General features: G+C 37.5%; 2 protein-coding genes and 1 long non-coding RNA gene across 10 annotated transcripts in view; 1 reads left to right on the top strand and 2 right to left on the bottom strand.

The window, feature by feature from the left end:
• FASTKD1 (FAST kinase domains 1) overlaps positions 1-7,505 on the bottom strand; it is a 40,069-nt gene extending 32,564 nt beyond the window's left edge. For all 4 annotated transcript variants that reach the window (XM_081261392.1, XM_081261391.1, XM_081261390.1 and 1 more), the window contains exons 1-3: positions 7,386-7,505; positions 4,350-4,867; positions 2,259-2,327 (exon numbers count right to left, since the gene is read on the bottom strand). In XM_081261392.1, coding sequence (XP_081117518.1) covers positions 2,259-2,327; positions 4,350-4,684 — 404 coding nt within the window. In that variant the 5' untranslated portion in view covers positions 4,685-4,867; positions 7,386-7,505. The remainder of the gene's footprint in view (positions 1-2,258; positions 2,328-4,349; positions 4,868-7,385) is intronic.
• A 1,232-nt stretch (positions 7,506-8,737) lies between these two features.
• On the bottom strand, positions 8,738-14,997 carry LOC308630877. The gene is made up of 3 exons (XR_014018061.1): positions 14,914-14,997; positions 9,503-9,627; positions 8,738-9,094 (listed from the first exon to the last, which is right to left on the bottom strand). It is a non-coding gene; the product is annotated as an uncharacterized lncRNA (long non-coding RNA).
• A 28-nt stretch (positions 14,998-15,025) lies between these two features.
• Positions 15,026-20,084, top strand: part of PPIG (peptidylprolyl isomerase G) — a 55,981-nt gene continuing 50,922 nt past the window's right edge. For 2 of the 5 annotated variants that reach the window (XM_081261398.1, XM_081261394.1), the window contains exon 1: positions 15,026-15,163. The gene's annotated coding sequence lies outside the window, so the exon portion shown is untranslated. Of the gene's footprint in view, positions 15,164-15,249; positions 15,576-20,084 lie in introns of those variants that run through there. The other 3 variants (XM_081261395.1, XM_081261397.1, XM_081261396.1) reach the window with 2 other exon arrangements.

Consider the following 20,084-nt stretch of genomic DNA (forward strand, 5'->3'; position numbering starts at 1 on the left):
TTTTAGCCAGATCACTGACTAATAGCTATTATAACAAAAAATTAATATGTGAAAAAGATGAAAAATTCAGAAATTATATTTATTCTATAACTCTATTAGAAGTTCTATAGACATAAATTAGGGCTTTAAATTTTTATAACTTGATATTATAAAAATACTTAGCAAAGCACAGTGGCACAGGCCTATAGTCTAGTTACTGGAAGGCTGAGGCAATAGACTCATTTACCCAGGAGTCTAAGGTCAACCTAGGCAATGTAGCAAGACCTCATCTCAATATACATACACACACACACACACACACACACACATGATACAAACAGAAACATGATAAAAACAGAAAGAAAGAACCACCATATAAAACAAAGCATTATCTTCTGAGTTATTTTGAAGTGAAAATACATTAAAATGTAAAGTCTGATTCACTGGGAAGTATAATGATATATTTGTAATTTAATTGCTTCATTAATAGTAAAACCAAAAAATCTATTTTACAATTGATTTCAAGCTATATAATTCACATAACACTACGGCTGTTTTAAAGAGGAATAAAAAGGCTTTGACCTAGCACCAAGAATGATCAAATTTAACCCAAAACAAATAATAAGTATACATTTCTTATTGTTTGCAAAAAGAATTAAGATTATTCTGTTTACCTTAGATAAAAGATAGTTACGGTAGAAAGCAAGCAAGAATGGAGAAATGGAATGGGTAAGATGACAACTGGGTTTAAATAATGAAGTTAACTAAAACTACAACTTCATAGATGGATGCAGAATTTCTAAATCAAAAGAACCCTTCTGAACCTCTTTAATCCAGCCCGTATAATAAAGACCTAAAGCATTTGGCAATATAAATAACAACTGTAAAAATTTAAGCTTTGAGAAGCAATATACCAAAAAACAAAAATATGAGAATGCTCACTCCTCTCTGTCAAAAAATAGTCTATTTCTCCTTTATCTTGGTCAAATTTGTACCTTTCTATTTGGTTTAGAGGTAGGGCTGCGCTGCAGTTTTTAAAACCTTCTTGTCTGGGGCTGGGATTGTAGCTCAGGGGTAGAGCACTCGCACATGCGAGGCCCTGGGTTTGATCCTCAGCACCACATTAAAAAAATAAATAAAGGTATTGTGTCCAAATACATCTAAAAAATAAATATTAAAAAAAAAAACCTCATGTCTGTTCCCACATTTTTTCTCTTTCCTCACTGTCATATGTCCTATTTTACTAACAATGGCCTTTAGCCATCCAAAATTCCTAGGTTAAAAAATTCAAAGTTTTCAGAAATAGCTGAAGCTTTCCTAATATGAGATCTGTTATCATCTCAGTTCTTTTATACATGGAGAACTTTCCACATATTCTTACAGAACAGACATCTCAACAAGAATATCCTGAACATCTCTCTTGTTTTTCTAGATTATATCAATTATGGCAAAATGATAAAAATACACCCATGTATACTATAGAAAATAGGTCTCAATCAATATTGTCCAGAGCAATGGACTTATTTTCTTCAAAAAGCTTCTAAGTTACCTGTAAGTTCTAGTCACTGCTGTCTGTACATAAAAATGGAGTGAAAGGCTGGGCATGGTGGCATGCCTATAATTCCAGCAACTCAGAAGCCTGAGGCAGGAAGATCACAAGTGTGAGCCAACCTGAGCAACTAAAAGAGACCCTCAGCAACTTAGTGAGACTCTGTCTCAAAATAAAAAAATATAAAGGATTGGAGATGTAGCTCAGTGGTAAAGTTCCCCTGTGTTTAATTTCCAGAACAATAACAATGAAAAAAATGAAGTGAAAGACAAGTAACTAAACAGGCTACATGGCCTTCCACTCAATAAACTGATCTTCTTTATTCTCCTTTTATAGCTCCTGTACTTCTAGGTTCTAATTGACAAATCAAAAAATCTTTTCTTTCTGAAGCAGAACTCTGGTAGATAAGAGTCAAAGCAGCTAGTCCAGTATGTAGCTATGACTCTACCCTATTTATACTTTGACTAATTATATATATGTGGAAAAGCACACTCACTATTCTGGGCTATTAGTTAAAAAGGGAACACCTGAAATACTTTCTTGCTCTATTAAATAACAAAAACACATTACACAATCAAAAACCCTGAAACTAAATTGAGTTTAAATACATTAATTTCCATAAAAGCTTGACAGGCAGGTGGCAGCTCCCCATTTTTTTTCCTATGGGATTTCACTGTGCTAACCCTGAAAAGGATAACCCTAACCTTAAAAGATGAACCCAGATACTTGCCTTTCCATCCTTTTCCACGCTTCTGTAACTAGTGCTTGAATTAATGGATCATGGGCCTTAACAGCGAACCTCAATTAAAACAAGAGAAAATAATTTTACACACACACATATTTTTAAATCATTAAAAACACATGCGGTGAGAACCTCAGGTTACTTTGCTTTTAGATAGGCAGTTCTTATTTCTACTCCCATTTCAGTGTTCTGATTTCTTGGTTCAGTCTAATAAATAAGCATCTTTACTTTATTTCATGACCTCATCCTCTTTATCCACTCATTTCAAAATCCTCCACTGAACAATGTTCAATGCTTTGTTTTACACCAAAAGGACATATAAAATGTATTACTTTGTTCTGATTATAAAAATATCTTACAGGAGAAAATATGTAAAGACACAAAAATGCTAATAGTCACCAATCACCTTAATCTTTAAAATTGTGTTCCCTTCATATATATCAGAGAAAAAGAATATTGTAACCTGAAAATAAAATCATTCTTTTTTTTTTAATCTAGTATCAATACCCAGTATAAGCAAAGGCCCCTTTCCTACTAATTCTGATTTTCAAAATAAAAATAAAACAAATAAATAAAAATGGCATGCTGGGCGTAGTGGCACATGCCTGTAATTCCAGTGGTCCAGGAGGCTGAGGCACAAGCATCATGAGTTCAAAGCCAGCCTCAGCAACTTAGTGAGGCCCTAGGCAACTCAATGAAAAAAAAAAAAAAAAGCCTGAGGATGTGGCTCAGTAGTTAAGTGCCCAAGTTCAAACCCAGGTAACAAAAATAACAACAAAAACTGCAATACCTGAATACCTGTGTAATGCTGAATCTATAGCTACCTAACCAGGAAAGGGCAGATTATCATAAAAGGACTAATGTTTAATTTTGGTGTTTTTACCCCTTGTCCCTGGGTTCCTTTATTCAGGAATCCAGTTCTCCTGAAGACTGAATTTCCTTATAATGTAAAATGTATCTTTCTCTCCCACTTTCTCAGAGCCCCACCCACTCACCCTCCCACCCCACCCTTATCCCCGAACTCCACAGTAGTGGGAATTTAACCCAGGGACACTCTATCACTGAGCTACATCCCCAGTCCACCCACCCCTCTTATTTTCAATTTTTTGAGAGAAGGTATTGATAAATTGCTGAGGCTGACCTTGAACTTATTATCCTCCTGCCTAAGTCACTGGAATTACAAGCATGTGCCACCATGCCTAGCTAAAATTTCTTTTCTTGAAATTTAACTTTGCCAGACATGGTGGCACATACCATCAGCAACTAGGGAGGCAGAGACAGGAGGACCAAAAGTTTCCAGATCAGACTGGACAACTTAGCAAGACTGTGTCTCAAATAAATAAATAAATAGGGCTGGAGATGTAGCTATATTTCCTTTGACATCAAGGAAGCCTTTTTTGCATGTAATAAGCCAGTCAAAGAATATAATTTGTGAAACATTGTTATCAAATATAAGTGAGTCCAGAAAATAATTCTATTTTCTTTCTTTCTTCCTTTTCTTTTCTTTTTTCTTTTTAAGAACTGCAACTGGAAAACAACTTATTGTACGAATAGCCCTTAAAAAATATATCTGACATCAGTTTAATTACAGGCTAAGAGATTGCAAATAGATCAATAAAAACACAATTTGTTAATTGCTGATTTGTTATTAGGCATTAATCTGAAATCTAATAATTCATTATCTTTAGCCAATCACATTGCCACAAAATTCCACAATAATCCAAAGTTAATCATCTCTACTGTCATGATTGAGTATATTCTACTTTTTAAAACTGCAATACTACTAATAGTGTTAAATATCCTCCAAACATCTTTAAAATATAACATTAGGGGCTGAGGATGTGGCTCAAGCGGTAGCGCGCTCGCCTGGCATGCGTGCGGCCCGGGTTCGATCCTCAGTACCACATACAAAGAAAGATGTTGTGTCTGCCAATAACTAAAAAATAAATATTAAAAAAAATAATAAAATAAAACATTATCAGGAAAACTATCCTCTTGGAGAAATTAAACACATTTTCATCTTTAAAAGATTTTTTAAAAATTAAAATATGAATAACGATTTCCATAAAAGTAACTTACTGTTGTGTGATGTATAACACATTCACCAGAGTATCATCATTCATTAATTTGATTTTATTTGTAGTCAAATTATGCAGAGTAAGAAATTGGGGATGATCTCCTACATACTCAACATTTTTTAACAAGCTGGTCTTCTGCTTTTGAAGTTGCCAAAGATTATTAAATGCACATTCAACTTGCTTTTCTGAAAGTGTCTCTTTGTTTCTTTCTATAAGATCAAATATTTGCTCTTGATCTGTACACTTATTCATCTGAATAATTAAGGGTTCACAACTGAAGGATCGAAACTGAAACTCTCTCCAGGAGAATGCACAAAGAGTTCTCAGACGAAACATATTTATAAAGGATGAGTCTAGAAAAAAGATATCTTTCCATTTACATCACAAATTCTCTTCAGTAAAGAAAGCCATCTGCAACTAGTACTCAAGCTAAATGTGCTGTTATAAAAAATAACTGGCTTGCTTTCATGTATTCTGTTTCCATTATGAGGACTCTAAATCCATTCCAATATGCAGCTTCTGTAAAAGAATTGGTTAGCATGATTAGTCATATCTTATTAATACTGAGTTAATTCCAAAATTCAAAATAATAAATTTTTTTATGCATTAACTAGAGACTTTGTTCTTAGTCTAAATCAGATAGTAGGATTTGTTCCAAATCTAAATAGCTAGCCAGGAAAAAGAGCTTCTTTCTGTATTCCTTTAAAAAATGTTTAAGCCTGATATTGCCTAAAGTTTTCAAATTTGACCACAAAAGCAGAAGGGGGAAAAAACTCAAAACTGCTTTTTTTTTCCTCCTGTGGTGGGGATCAAACCCAGGCCCTTGTACATGTTAGTTACATGCTCTACCACTGAGCTACAACCCTAGTACTTTTAAATTTTACTTTGAGACCGTCTGGCTAAATTGCCCAGGCTAGGCTGGAACTTCCGATCTTTCTGCTTCAGCCTCCTCAATAGCTGTCATTACAGGAATGCAATCCCACACCTTGCCTTCAAGGTAATTTCATGCTCCTTTCTTCTCATTCCCTAAAAGAACTCAAACAATTTGATCATTATTGTTCTTAGTTAGGTTTTAACCAATAAATGAGATGTTCACAGCACTAATGAGGAACTATTTAAAAGTCAAAATGTGTTTCAAGACCTGTAGGATCAATATAATAACCAAAGATTTTTCTGAAAAGAAAATTTGTCTAACAAATATATCATAAATTTAGTAATGTTTATATGTTATATTTATTCTTGAGAAGCAATAGTTAGAAAAGCTGGGACTAAAATCATATCATCTAATACACATGCAACAGTTACAAAGAACTTTTAAAATATATCCTAATTAATTTCACTCAATTGACTATCAGTGAAGAGGAAGGGGATCAAGGGAAAATACAACAAATATGCCACAAAGAAATCCACCATTCTGTACAATTAACATGCACTAAAAAAAAAAAAAAAAAAAAAAAAGATTAGGGGAGGAATAATCCTATCACCGGGAGCCTTGCCATCTTTGTTCTGTCATAAATGTCTATGAAAATGTAACAGGAGCCTGATGTGGTGGCAAATGCCTGTAATCCCAGCAGCTTCAGAGGTTGAGGCAAAAGGATAAAACTTCAAGGCCAGTCTTGGCAATTCAGTGAGATCCTGTCTCAAAATAAAAAACAAAAAGGGATGGGAAAGGGCTAGGGCTGTAGCTCAGTGGAGAGCACTTGCCTAGTATGTGTGAAGCACTGGGTTTGATCCTCAGCACCACATTAAAAAAAAAAAAAAAAGAAAGAAAGAAAGAAAGAAAGAAATTAAAGGTATGCTGTCCATCTACAACTATAAAAAATTAAAAAAAAAAAAACAAAAAGAAGCTGGGATGTAGATCAGGGTAGGGTACCCCTGGGTTCAATCCCCAGTATGGTGAAATTTAACTAATTAATAAGCATGAGTTATACTGTTACTTTAGTCTCATTGGCCACTTAAGGCAAGGTTTCTAGAACTGAATTGAATTTTTTAAAATTCTCTCAACCTTCCAGGAAGATATTATCAGTTCCATTTACACATAAAGTAAACCCAAAAAAGTCTTAAACCAGTCAAACATACCCATTATCCCAGCTAAGACAGGAAGATGGCAAGTTTGAGGCCAGCTTTGGCAATTCAGTAAGGCACTGTCTCAAAATTTTAAAAGGCTGGGGATGTAGCCCAGTGGTAGAACACTTGTTTAGCACACTGGACACCCCTGGTTCAATCCCCAGTACTGAAATAAAGAGAAGGGGTGGGGAGGAAGAGAGGGAGGAGAGATTCTGTAAACAAAACAAATCACTTTAGTACTAGTGCAGATGGGATTACATTTGAGCCTCATTACATGAACAAACGTGCGTGACTAAAAGTATGCTTCAGACCCCTCTCTGGCTATGTCAAGCTGTCTGTTCCCAAGAAAAAACGATGCCACAGTACGGCCTATTTTTGATTTTGTGTTCAGTAAAACATGCCAAGGGCCACCTCCAAAAAAAGAAAAAAATTTTTTTTTTGCTCAAAGCAAAGGTATCCTCGAAATACTAACTTAACCACCCATAACTGAAAAGTGGAAGCTATTCAGAATTTAAAAGTACCGCATCCCCATCTCTACCCCAGCTAAGCGACCTTGGAGAAGTCGCTTAATTAAAGGAGGGGCCTTGGGACTGTGAGAGACAGGTACGATTTAACAGGCACAGTGCAGGGTGCACAGGGTCAAGATATCCTCTGTGCGGGCATGCAGAGAGAACTGAACAAGAGCGAACGCGGTCTCCACCGTCCAGGTTAGAAATGGGTTCAGCGGGTCCCAATCCTCCGCACTTTGGAGAGCCCAACACTCGCAAGGAGGCCGCCTCAGATTCTCAGACGAACCCTACGCAAAAACGTGCTGGGTGGGAAAAGAAATACCGACGCTGCTACCCGGCCCTGACCTGCCGGCAAATTCTTCCCTCAACACCCGCCAACTTTTCTACAGGATCCTGGCGGGTTACGTAGCTTGTCCCTCGTCCCCAGCAAAAAACACAACAGGCTCAGTTCTCCAGCTCACCCCTTTTGTCCCAGAGTTTTTAGCCTTTCCTTGAGAAATACTGTCTTCCCTCAGTACGGTCGGTCCCCAAGCCGGAGAAAAATTCCGGGTAGACTGCGTGCACAGCGGAAGACACGCACTACACATCCCAGAGGTCTGCGCGGCGCGGCTGGTGGAATGCACGTCTCCGGCTCCTCTGGGGGAATTCTGGGCTTTGTAGTTCTGTATTGGGAGAGGCTCGGGGCTGCGCGTCATCGACTACTGAAGAAGGTAATGATACAAACGCTTACTTAGGTCAGTGTCTCTGTTATTGAGGTTTATTTCCCCGAGTACTTGGAACATGGATATTTTTGTAATGTACACTAACAATTGTATTTTAAAAAATGAAACGAGAAAATATAAGCACAGAAAATACCTATACAGATTTTTCTTATAATTTTTCAGGGTACTATATATGAAATAACTGTGAAGCTGCTATAGAAGTATCAAAACTCCTACTCTCGATTTCTGGACTTACGTGTTTCTGTACCTATGTCATGGACAGGTGCTAATTTTCAGGCGATGCTTAACAGCTTTCTTAGATATGTATTTTGCACACCATATGATTCACCCATTGAAAGTGTACAATTCAATGGCTTTTAGTATATTCACAGAGTGGTGGAACCATCACTATAATCAATTTTAGAACATTTCTTAACTCGAGAAAGAAACTCAGATTGGCAGGTTCCCCACATCTTCCCACCCTAATTCACCCCCAAACACCCTAGACAATGGACTAGTTTCAGACCACATTTTGAGTAGCTCTGATTTAGGTTGTTTGAAGTTACATCAACTGATAATAGAGTTGAGATTAAGGTTGACTTGAATGCACACAATAAAGGGATGTTAGAACAAATATGAAAAAAAAATTTTTGAACAGCATCATGAATATTAAAACCCTCCATTCATAGTCCATAAGGGGTTCTGGTAGTGTAGCTCAGTGGTAAAGAACTTGCCTGGCATGCTAGAGGACCAAGTTCAATCTTCAGTATCAAAGGGGGAAAAAAAATAAAACAATTACAAAAAAAAAAAAAACCTAATACCAAATTGTACCATTTATAAGGACTCTATAGCTGTCAAATTCATAGGAACAATAAGTGGAATGGTGGTTGTCAGGGCCTAAGGAAGGGGAATAATGAAGAGTTATTTAATGAGTTGCAATTTTTTAACATGAAAAGAGGTCTGGACATTTATTGCATAACAATGTGAATGTACTAGACTCTATTGAATGGTACCCTTAAAAAGGGCTAAGTTGATAAATTTTGTTACAGTATTATGTATGTATGTATGTATTGCAATGTTAGGGCTTCTGCATGCTAGGCAAGCTATCTACACTGAACTTTACATTCCATCATCATCGCCATCCTTCCTCTCTTCTTTTTTTTGGGGAGGGGAGCATTTACTGGGGATTGAACTCAGGGACACTTAACCACTGAGAAACATCCCCAGCCCTTTGTTATTTTTTCTTTTAAGACAGGGTCTCACTAAGTTGCTTGAGGCCTCACTAAGTTGCTGAGGCTGACCTTGAACTTAAACTCCTTCTGCCTCAGATTCCTGAGCCACAGAAATTTCACCGGCGCTCCACAGTGCCTGGCTCCTTCTTCTTCTAAGACTAACATAGTTTTACTATGTTGTCCAGGCTGGCTTCAAATGATCCTCCCACTTTAGCCTCCTGAGTAGCTGGGACTGAGCTAGGATAGAAAAAAAATTAAATAGTTAGAAGGAGAAAAAGGAAGAAAAAGACGACTACAACTTGAATCTGAAAGTCTTGTGCTAAAGTTTCACACATACTTTCGCTCCCCAAGCCAGTATTCCTCTCCGTCCTGTCACTCCCAACTTTCTGGGATATCTACACATCTTCACTCACAACCTTATAGTTGCTGAAAACCCACACACTTATGAAAATTTCCCTGTGCAATGAACTTTGAGAATAAATTAAGCAAAAGGAAATAACAATATTTTAAGAAATGTATACTACAGGGTGCATTCCAAACGTTATCTATTGATCAGATAATGGAGACATCAGGAACAGCCAGACCACCATGAACCATTTTGTGAACACCAGATTGAAATCATCCCACATACCTTCTCATGCCTACCTTTAAGAAAGTCTTCTTGAAATGAAGAGCTAAGGGCTGGGGATGTGGCTCAAGCGGTAGCGCGCTCGCCTGGCATGCGTGCCCTCAGCACCACATACAAACAAAGATGTTGTGTCCGCCGAAAACTAAAAAATAAACATTAAAAAAATCTCTCTCTCTCTCTCTCTCTCTCTCTCTCTCTTAAAAAAAAGAAAAGAAGAGCTAAGACCTCAAAAGTACTGATTTCCACTCTCAAAAGAGCCTACCTTAGCCAGGTGCAGCAGCACACGCCTGTAATCCCAGTGGCTCAGGAGGCTGAGGCAGGAGGATCACAAATTCAAAATCAGCCTCAGCAACTTAGTGAGTCCCTAAGCAATTTAATGAGACCCTGTCTAAAAATAAAAAATAAATAAAGGGCTGGGGTTGTAGTTCAGCAGTAGAGCATTTGCCTAGCATGTGTGAGGCATTGGGTTTGACTCTCAGTACCACACAGAAATAAAATAAAATAAAGGTATTGTGTCCATTTACAACTAAAAATATATTTTAAAAGCCTACAAGGTTCACATAGAAGTCTCCTCTGCCCCTAGAGATTCTTCCTTAAACCCCTTTATAGTGACACCACTGTTTTCCAATTGAAAAAATAAAAAGGCAAGGAAGTCAATAAAAGAGGACCAACCTCTCTATAGTCAGGAAACTGAAAAATAAGATGATACTGTTCTTTTACCTATTAAATTGGCAAAAAATAAATGTTTTAAAATAAGCTCAGTGGGAGGATAACAGCCATTCTCATACAACCTTGAAATGCATCAACCTTTCATAATTCTAATGGGGTAGTACACCAATTGTTATGGTTTAGATGTGAGGTGTCTCCCAAAAGCGCATGTGTGAGATAATACAAGAAGGTTTAGAGGATAAATTATTGGGTTATGAGAGCTTTAACCCAATCAGTGAATTAATTACCTGATAGGATTTATTGAGTGGGAATTGAAAGCAGATGGTATGGCTGGACGAGGTGGGGCATTGGGGACTTAGCGTTATGGTAAATATTGTATCTGGCAAGTGGAGATCTCTCTCTGCTTTCTAATCTTCAAGCCAGCACCTTCCCTCCACCATACTCTTCCACCATGTTGTTCTGCCTCACCTTGAACCCCAAGGAATGGAGCCTGCTGTCTGTTAATTGAGACCTATGAAATCGTAAGCCCCCAAATAAACTTTTCTTCCTCTACAGTTGTAATGATCTGGTCCTTTAATCACAGCAGCGATAAAGCTGACTAAAACACCAATAATCTTACTCTGGCTATCATACCTGATATTTAAATATTAATATTTAAAATATCAATCAATAAATAAGGATATATGCTGTATGCAGATAAATACTTCTTGCAGTATCTTTGCATTAACCAAAACTTGAAACAACTAAAACATTCAATGGATATTTGGCAAATGGATGGATAAGATATGGAATATATATACTATGAAATTGAATATAGTTATTGAAAGAGATGTGCATAATGCAAAACCCAGCAAATTTCAGAGAGATAAGTGACCTCATTTTTTATGTCTAAGGAATGAAGTAGAGAGGGATATTAAATAAAAGATTTTAGCTAGGTATGTATCTCATTGGTAGAGCACTTGCCTAACATGTTCAGGGCTCTTAAATAAATAAATAAATAAATAAATAAATAAATAAATGTATTTAATGGTAGTACATATAGGAACTGACACCTAACTGGGATTGGAAGGGATTAGGCAAAATTATTACATTTTAATCCTTTTTAGAATGTTCAAATCTTTTACAATAAGTAAGGTGTAGGGGTGCACACTTTTAATTCCAACTACTCAGAAGACTGAGGTAGGAGGATTGCTTGAGCCCAGCAATTTGAGCCCAACCTGGGCAACATAGTAAGAGCCCATATCAAAATAACAACAACAACAACAACAAAAACAAAAATTTACAACAGCTCATGTTATTGTAAAATATATGTGAAAATAAACATGCTTTTTTAAAAAGTTAAATTATTGATGATATACAACAAAGAAGAAGTTTGTGTGTTGATCATCTATGGGTAGAAACAAAAAAGTTTCATTATTCTAAATTAAAGGTAAACTAGAGGTTAACTGTAGTAGCCCAGCACATCTACACCCCTTCTTTTGGTATCAGACACCATTCCTCACTTTACAAGGACTAAAATGACCCATTCTAGGTCTAAGCTAGCACTTCAGACTCAGCCTATTAGATGGGTAGTGCTGTCTGCCATGATGAATAAAGCCAAATATCAGTGTTTAACTTACAGAATTTGATACCTCAGTTATACTGCATTCCAATGCAGATATCCCTGTTTATCCCTGGTAACTGAAAACTTTTTCTCCACATTGAAGTTCTGGCTTGAATATGATTTGTTTCCTCCAAAACTGAGCCTACTATCCACTGTAAGATATTTTCAGATCTTAAGAGTGGAAACTTAATCTGATTTTTGTGTTCAGACATGGGACCTTTGGGAGGTAATTAGGATAGATAAAGTCATCAGAGTGGAGTCCTCATGATTGCAAGCTGGTGGCATGGTGGCATTGTATATTCCCTCCTTCTCCCTTCCTCATCTTCCTCCTCCTCCCCTTTCTCCTTGTTCTTGTTTTTTTTTTTTTTTGATATACTGGGTAAAGAATGTGTGGGCTGGGGATATAATTTATTGATAGCGTACTTGCCTAGCATGTGTAAGGCACTGTGTTCAATCTCCAGCACTGAAGAAAAAAAGTTTGTTAACATAGTTTTGAATCATCACACTGTCCATCAGTTTTGGCTTATAAAGCAATATATTTTCCTTTTACCAAGACTGGTTCAACTTGAGTTTCAGTTATTTGTAAACAAGATCCCTCACTGACTGTCATCAAAAGGCATGCATAATAAGAGTGTTGTTATAACCACTTTGGAAAACTCTTTGGTATTACCTACCAAAGCTGAACCTATTTACACCCTAAGATCTAGCAATTCCATTCCTAAGTATATCTCCAACATATGTGAAAAATATATGTGGCCCAAAACAGTAGGTGTAAGAAAGTTCATAAAATTTTATTCATAATTATTAAAACCTGAAAACAACAAAGGTCACACAAGAGTAAATCTGCATAATTCCATTTATGTAAGATTCAAAAGTAGGCAAAACTAATCCTACTGCTGCTGGGACTCTGAACAGAAGTCATCTTTGGTGGTAGGGAGTGTGGAATAGCAGAATTAAAAGGAAGGGGAAAGAATGAGACTTCTGGGATGTTGGTACTGCTCTTGCTGTATGTCTTAATCCAGTAAAGTTTACATTTGTTTGTTCACTTAGTAAAAATGTATTGAGATATACTTATGTATATATGCATTTATATGATAAATTTATTTTTAATTCAACATTTTACCTTTAAAAAAGGCATGCAAAGTAAAGGACAAACTAAAACCACCACTCAGAAACCCATGTTTTGATGATTGTAAATATTTTTTGTGTGCAAAAAACTACCTTTTAATGGTATATGTAATTTATTAATTTTCTCCTAGAATATCTTTTTGTCTTTTCTCTGGGCACATGTCCAAATTACATACCCCAGCATCTTGTAACTGTTTGGGGCCATGTGATTTAGTTTTCATTGATGAAATTAGAGCAAAAGGGGCACGTGCTACTTTCTGATTTATACATTGCCTTTTATTTTCTTTTTGTTCCAGCTGAAACCCAAGGCAACACACTCTAATCATGCAACAACAAGGTCTTAGGGCATATTGGGATAACATACAGGAAAAAACTTGGTTCCGAATAACTACATGGAGCAGAGCTGGCCCTCTCAACTGGTCTGCTAACTTAAGATATATAAGAGAGAAATGAATCCTTAAAACTATAGAACTGTTGCAGAATAAAATATTTCCTTTTAAGGCGGGCATGGTGTTGCACATCTATAATCCCAGCGGCTCAGGAAGTTGAGGCAGGAGGATCCCGAGTTCAAAGCTATCTTCAGCAATTTAGCAAGACCCTCAGCAATGTAGTGAGACCCTATCTCTAAAATAATACACACACACACACACACACGCACACACACAACGGCTGAGGATGTGGGTCACGGGTTAAGCGCTCTGGGTTCAATACCTGGTACAAAAAAAAAAAAAAAGGGGGAGGGTCCAGGTTGTGGTGTGGCTCAGTGGGCAGAGTGCTTGCCTAGCATGCTGAGGCACTGAGTTCCATCCCAGGCACCACATAAAAATACACAAATAAAATAAATGTATTGTGTCCATCTACAACAACAAAAAAAAATTTTAAAGGAAAGAAAAGACAAGAAAAAAATATTTCCTTTTACTGTAAAATAGCTTTCCTTCCTTTGTGGTGCTGGGGATCTATCCCAGGGCTTTGCACATGCTAAGCAAGTATTCCACCATTAAGCTACATTCCCTAGCCCTTTTTATTTTGAGACTGAGTCTCACTAAATTACTTAGACTGGCCTCAGACTTTTGATCCCTGTCTCAGCTTCTAGAGAAGCTGGGCTTACAAGTGTGTATCACACTGTCCTGCTAATAGCTTTTTTGGTACTGTGGTTTGAACACAGAGATGCTTTCCCCTTGAGCTACACACCCAATCCTTTTATTTCTTATTTTGAGACAGGGTCTTACTAAACTGACAAATGAATGGAACTGCCTGAGCCTCCTAGTGGCTGGTATTATAGGCGTGTACCGCGTCCTGCAACAGCTTCCCTTTTTTTTTTTTTTTTAAATAATTTTTACTTGTCTTTGGACCTTTATTTTACTTATTTATTTATGGATCTGAGAACCGAACCCAGTGCCTCACACATGCTAGGCAAGCGCTCTACCACTGAGCTACAACCTCAATCCAACAGCTTCCTTCTTGATACAATAAATTCACATCAAATCAATTTTGCAAGGTTTGGAATTTCACAGACCAATTAAAGTTAAACATATTAGATATATGCTTTGTGTGTGTGTATGAGTGTGTGTTTCTTTTCTTTCTTTCTTTCTTTCTTTTCTTTTCTTTTTTTTTTTTTTTTTTTGTATGTTTTTGAGAGTGGGTCTTGCTATTTTGCTCAGGCTTGCCTCGAACTTGGAATCCTACCTCGTCCTCCTTAACTGGTGGGATTATATGCGTGCCTGGCAATATAGTAGATCTAACCTGTACCATGTACCATGGGGTTACTAGAGACAAAAATGTAAATCAGCCAATTTCCTCCTCTTCTCTCAAATACACTTTGTTCATTACTGGTTTTTTAGGACTTGTATTTTGTCATTCACTGTAAGGTGAAACTGGAAGCTCCTTTAAGGTTGAACGTCCTTCAAAATAGCCTGGCAGAGCATTAATATATGCTCACTAAATGAAACACTTTATTTCACAAACGACACGGCATTCTGACAGGCAGAGACGCACTCTGTCAATTTACATAGGCGTTAAGCTACTTACAAACTTCGAATTTAAAAGGAAGCGAAACCCTAGAATTCCAGGGAGGGCGTGGTGACACCAACCAGGGAACGCCGGGAGACGCCGTCAACCAACCCATGACGTACTTCCGGCGCGACGCTGTCTCTCCACGCCGGGACTGGGCTGTGGGGGAGGGAGGCGGTTAGTGGGCTTTAGCGCCTATTCTGACGGCGGTAGATTTGAAGCGCTTTAAAGGACCGGGCCCAGGGAAGAGGAAACTGTAGTGGTGCAGGTAGGTGGCGCGAGGCCCGTGTTGTTTTGGTGGCGTCATTTGCTGCAGTCCCGGGATACGAGAGCGGGAAGGGCCGGGAGAGAGGGGCGGAGCCGGCGCGGTAGGCCGGGCTGTGTTAACCGTCTTTCCCGGGAGGTATACGGACTGGTAGGGCCCAGAGGGGGCCTCTGAGGACCACTGAGCTCGCTTTGCAGATGTAGCAGCTGGAGAAGGCTTCCGGCCAAGCCTCCAGGGCCAGGAAACCGCTCTTCCTCTGCCAGCCCCCGCCCTCCCCACTCGGGCGCACACCTCGCTCCCTGACGCATTTTGCCGCACAAGCTGTAATATGGCGGCAGCGACGGCGGCCTGAACTCTTAGGGAGCTATGTTGATTTTTAAGGCTTCAAAATCCTAAGACTGAGCACTACTGCCGGGTAGGTGATATGGTTGGTGGGGAAGGGGGAGTCGCAACTCAGTGTCTTTTCAGGTTAGGGTTAGAGAGGACGGGCGAAGAGCCTGAACCACAAGGATTGAAATTGAATACAAGCTTTTCTCCGACTCCGACCTTTTTCTCTCACAGAACAGCGGCTGTCGTGCACACTTAACAGGCCACTTTGTTAAGCATTTTCTAAAACTCAAGGTCTTACCTTAGCCCTTCGGAAGTTTTCCCACGTTTCCGAGGAGCTGTGAGCGTCGCAGGCCTCTTAGGAGGACGATAGTCCTTAGGAGAAAAATGATGGTTTCAGAACTACTTATGCTTTTAGGAAGCAAAGTCAGCTTATGCCGTCAAGGAGCGTGCAGACGTTTTGGAAACGTTTTGAAAGTATCATTTTGTGAATTTAATTTTTTCCCACAAGAATACGTTCTGTGCAGTACCAAATTTTGCATTGGTGATCACAAATACGTCCTAGGAACGGTTAAATATTTTGGAAATTTGGAGATCAGACATTTACCTCAAAGTAGCCAAAACCAGAAAGGTCATTTGTGCGCGTGTTTCCCATTTTGTAGAGGAAAAGGCCAATAATTGCTATTTTGGAACTGATTGAGGAGGTGGAAATGAACATTTTATAAAAGTTTTGTAATTGCACCATAAAAATTCAGAAAAGATACGTAGAATGACTTTTTTCTTGTATTTTTTTTTATATACTTGAAAATTTGCTGTTTTAGCACCACTCTCCTCCTTATTGTAACTGTTTGGGATGGGATTATTTCTACAATTTACATACCTCTGTCTTAAGCAGAATTCATTGCACATTGCCTAGCAATTTCTTTATGAATTATAATTATTGATTCCCAGGGATCTTAATAGGGTCTCAAAGGATTCTGTGCTTTTCTATTGTTGTGGTAGCTTCCTAAGGCTTTTTTTAATCTCCTGCAAGAAGTGATCAGGGTTGCCTTCCCTGTTGGCAAGTGTGTACAAGTATGCAAACTTCCTAGATTATAAAATTTGGACGTTTCTGGCTCAGTCATTTTTTTCCGAGCCTTAGTTTTTTTTTTTTTTTAATTCCAGCTGCAAAGTGATATTGTTTTGATTTCCATCTGTCATAAGCTCTGGGCTTGAAAAATAAAACTCAGGTTTATTAAATTGTGTGTAAAATTGGCTTTCAGTGACAACTTAGTGATTGTCCATTTAGTGAAGGGTTTGAAGGAATTTACTTTGACTTAAAGGCCTTTTGTGTGTGTGTGGGGGGGTGTTTACTACTTTGATCTTGCAGAAGAGATGATCTCTACATAGTTTGATATTTTTAATTAGCTATTCTGTGAGGCAGCATCTATTCTTTATGCAAAGGGAAGCTGGCAACCATTCATAATAAAAGGATGAACTAATTCTGTTATCAAAACACTACCTGAGATTATTTCAGTAGTTGCCCCTTTTAGGAAAACTACATGTTGATTTTTTTTAACTAATAAGGAGATCCTGTTTTACAAATAGCATATTTCAACAAAATCATAACATTGTCTATTTTTAGACTTCTTTATTCAATGTATTGAAATATCTCTTAATTTGTAGTAAGAATCCACAGGTAATTAATTCAAGTGATTTGAAGAGCCTGTGGCAGATCTTTTTGCTATGTGGTGGTATTATGTGCTTTTTTTTTTTTTTTTTTTACTGATAATATTAGCACTAAGCTTACATTCTCTTTTTAAAAGAAAAATTTTTTTTTTGTAGTTGTAGATGGACAGAATGCCTTTGTTTATTTTTATGTGGTGCTAAGGATGGAACCCAATGCCTCACACATGCTAGGCAAGTGCTCTGCCACTGAGCTATAGTCCCAGCCCCTCTTTTTTTTTTTTTTTTTTCCTTTTTCTTTCTAAGTATCAATGATTTTTCCCTGGTTTAAGGTATATGTGGTCAACATAAGAACTTTGTGTGTTTTTATTTCTGTAAAGCAAAAAACTTAAATCTTGATTTATTATAGGCAATACTGTGAATATTCAGACACTGCTGTAACTGGGACTTTGTGCTTTTACTAATAAGGAGCCTTTTGCACTTTTTGAGTGGTAACTTAAAATGATCATAATGATCTTTGAAACTTAAGTATGTAATACATAAATGTTGGGAGGGGGAATGGGGGTTGAACTCACAGTCTCTGTGGGCTGGGCAAACACTCTACTACTGAGGTACATCCCTAGCCCAGTTTTTATTTTGAGACAGGGTCTCATTAAGTTGCTCAGGCTGGCCTCAAACTTACTATCCTCCTGTCTTGATTATTCTAGTAGTTGGGATTGTAGCATACACTACCACACTGGGCTAAATATCAATTTTAGATATTAAAATGATTAATGTGAGTAAAACGTTTGCTTATATATTATTGCTTCTGTTGATTATATACATTTTAACTTCAGATTTGTTAATAATTAACTGTTGCATTATGGTGACATAGTAGAAAATAAAATTTAATAAGCCATTATCTGCATTGTTATAAATAAACTAGCATCTACAGTGAAGTTGTCTAGTACCAACTAGAACTTTTACTTTTTTTCCCCTTGTGATATTGAGGCATTCACTTCAGTTCTCTAGGCCTCTTCTTCATTTGTAAAATTAGAAGATTGGGCTGGATTACTCTTAAAATTCCTTCAAATTCCAAAAGTCTATATTTCCGTGGTTTTTGTTTTTGTTTTGGTGTGTGTGTGTGTGTGTGTGTGTGTTTTCCGTACTAGGGATTGAACCCACGACCTCATGCATCATGGGCAAATGCTTTTATCACTTTGCTACATCCCCAACCTTTTTTTACTTATTTTTTATTGTGACACAGGGCCTCATTCTGTTATCCAGGCTAGCCTTGAACTTGTGAGCCTCCTGCTTCAGTCTCCTGAATAGCTTCGAATACAGGTGTGTGCCATACATCCAGCTCCAAAAAACTGTGATTTTTAAAAATCTTAGAATTACTGGATTAAATAAAGTGGGTTTAGAATGATATAGGTATGTCTCCGAAAAGCGAGGGATAAATTTATCATTATAAAAAATACATATTTGGCCAGGCTGGTGGTGCACATCTGAAATCCCAGTGGCTTTGGAGGCTGAAGCAGGAGGATTACGAATTCAAAGCCATCCTCAAAAAGCGAGAAACTAAGTAACTCAGTGAGTTCCTAAATAAATGTATCTAAATAAAATATAAAACAGGGCTGGGGATGTGGCTCAGTGGTCAAGTGCCTCTGGGTTTAATCCTCAGTACCAAAAAAAAAGTAAATAATTGCAGGTAAAACATTAAGGGGCCTGGAAGACTTGAGATAGTAGGATTGCAAGTTCAAGGCCAGCTTTAGCAACTTGGTGAGACCCTGTCTCAAAATGAAAAATAATAAATAGCTCAGTTGTAAATTGCCCCTGCATTAAATTCCCAATCCCCCCCCCCGCAAAAAAAAAATATATATATATTAGCAGGGATTTTCCACTTAGTATTTATTTGCATTTGTGCTTCAGTACTAACATAATTGTTACATTTTTATGTCCTTGAGATTGGATGTATAAGTGTATGATATTCTTATTGAACCCTGAATTTGGCAAATTATAAATTTTTCTTTTTAAGTTTTCTAAAGAACTTAGGAATTTCAGAGGGCTGGAGTTGTAGCTCAGTGATAGAGTGCTTGCCTAGCACAGGTGAGGCACTGGGTTTGATCCTTGGCACCACGTACAAAATAAACAAAAAATAAACATTAAATTCTTTAAAAGAAAAAAAAATATTTCAGAAATGCCTGTACACTGTTAATCATGTTGCTACCAGCCCAGTGGTTTGTGTGTGTCAGAACAGTAAGGGCATTAATATGGAAGAGTTTAGTTGTCTTTCCTGACACTTTGGAATATTAGCATGTTTTCACTTAATTTAGCAGCAATCTGGCATTCATAAATGTACTCAAATGTTTTTGAAGCAGTTTATTTTTATTTCTCATTTGATCTGTGTGAACTACATTAGGAGTGAGCTAAAGAAGCTGGTGTGAACACTAAAATGCTTTCCTTGAAAGTAATCTTAAAAAAAAGTCTGCTATGGTTTTATTTTTTTTATTTATTTTTTTTTTAAAGAGAGAGTGAGAGGGGGGAGAGAGAGAGAGAGAGAGAATTTTTAATATTTATTTCTTAGTTCTCGGCGGACACAACATCTTTGTTAGTATGTGGTGCTGAGGATCGAACCCGGGCCGCACGCATGCCAGGCAAGCGCACTACCGCTTGAGCCACATCCCCAGCCCTGCTATGGTTTTAATTAATTTAACATACATGGTGGCACTTACAGGTGGAAATCTTGTATAGAAATTGTTACTTGTTTTATTAAATTCAGTAGATGAGAATGTCTTGTTTGTTTCTTGGTCCTGAACTGAAGAAGTGGATTCTACAAAGAAAGAAAGGAAGGAAAAAAAAAAAAAAAACCTTTCTTAATGAAATACATCCCAGTAGGAAGATATAGAGAGTGAGCTTAGTTTCAATGGTAGGGTAGACTGAGAGGATGACT

This window comes from Spermophilus citellus, assembly GCF_964194105.1.
Source record: "Spermophilus citellus genome assembly, chromosome: 11".
NCBI classification, from domain to species: Eukaryota; Metazoa; Chordata; class Mammalia; order Rodentia; family Sciuridae; genus Spermophilus; species Spermophilus citellus.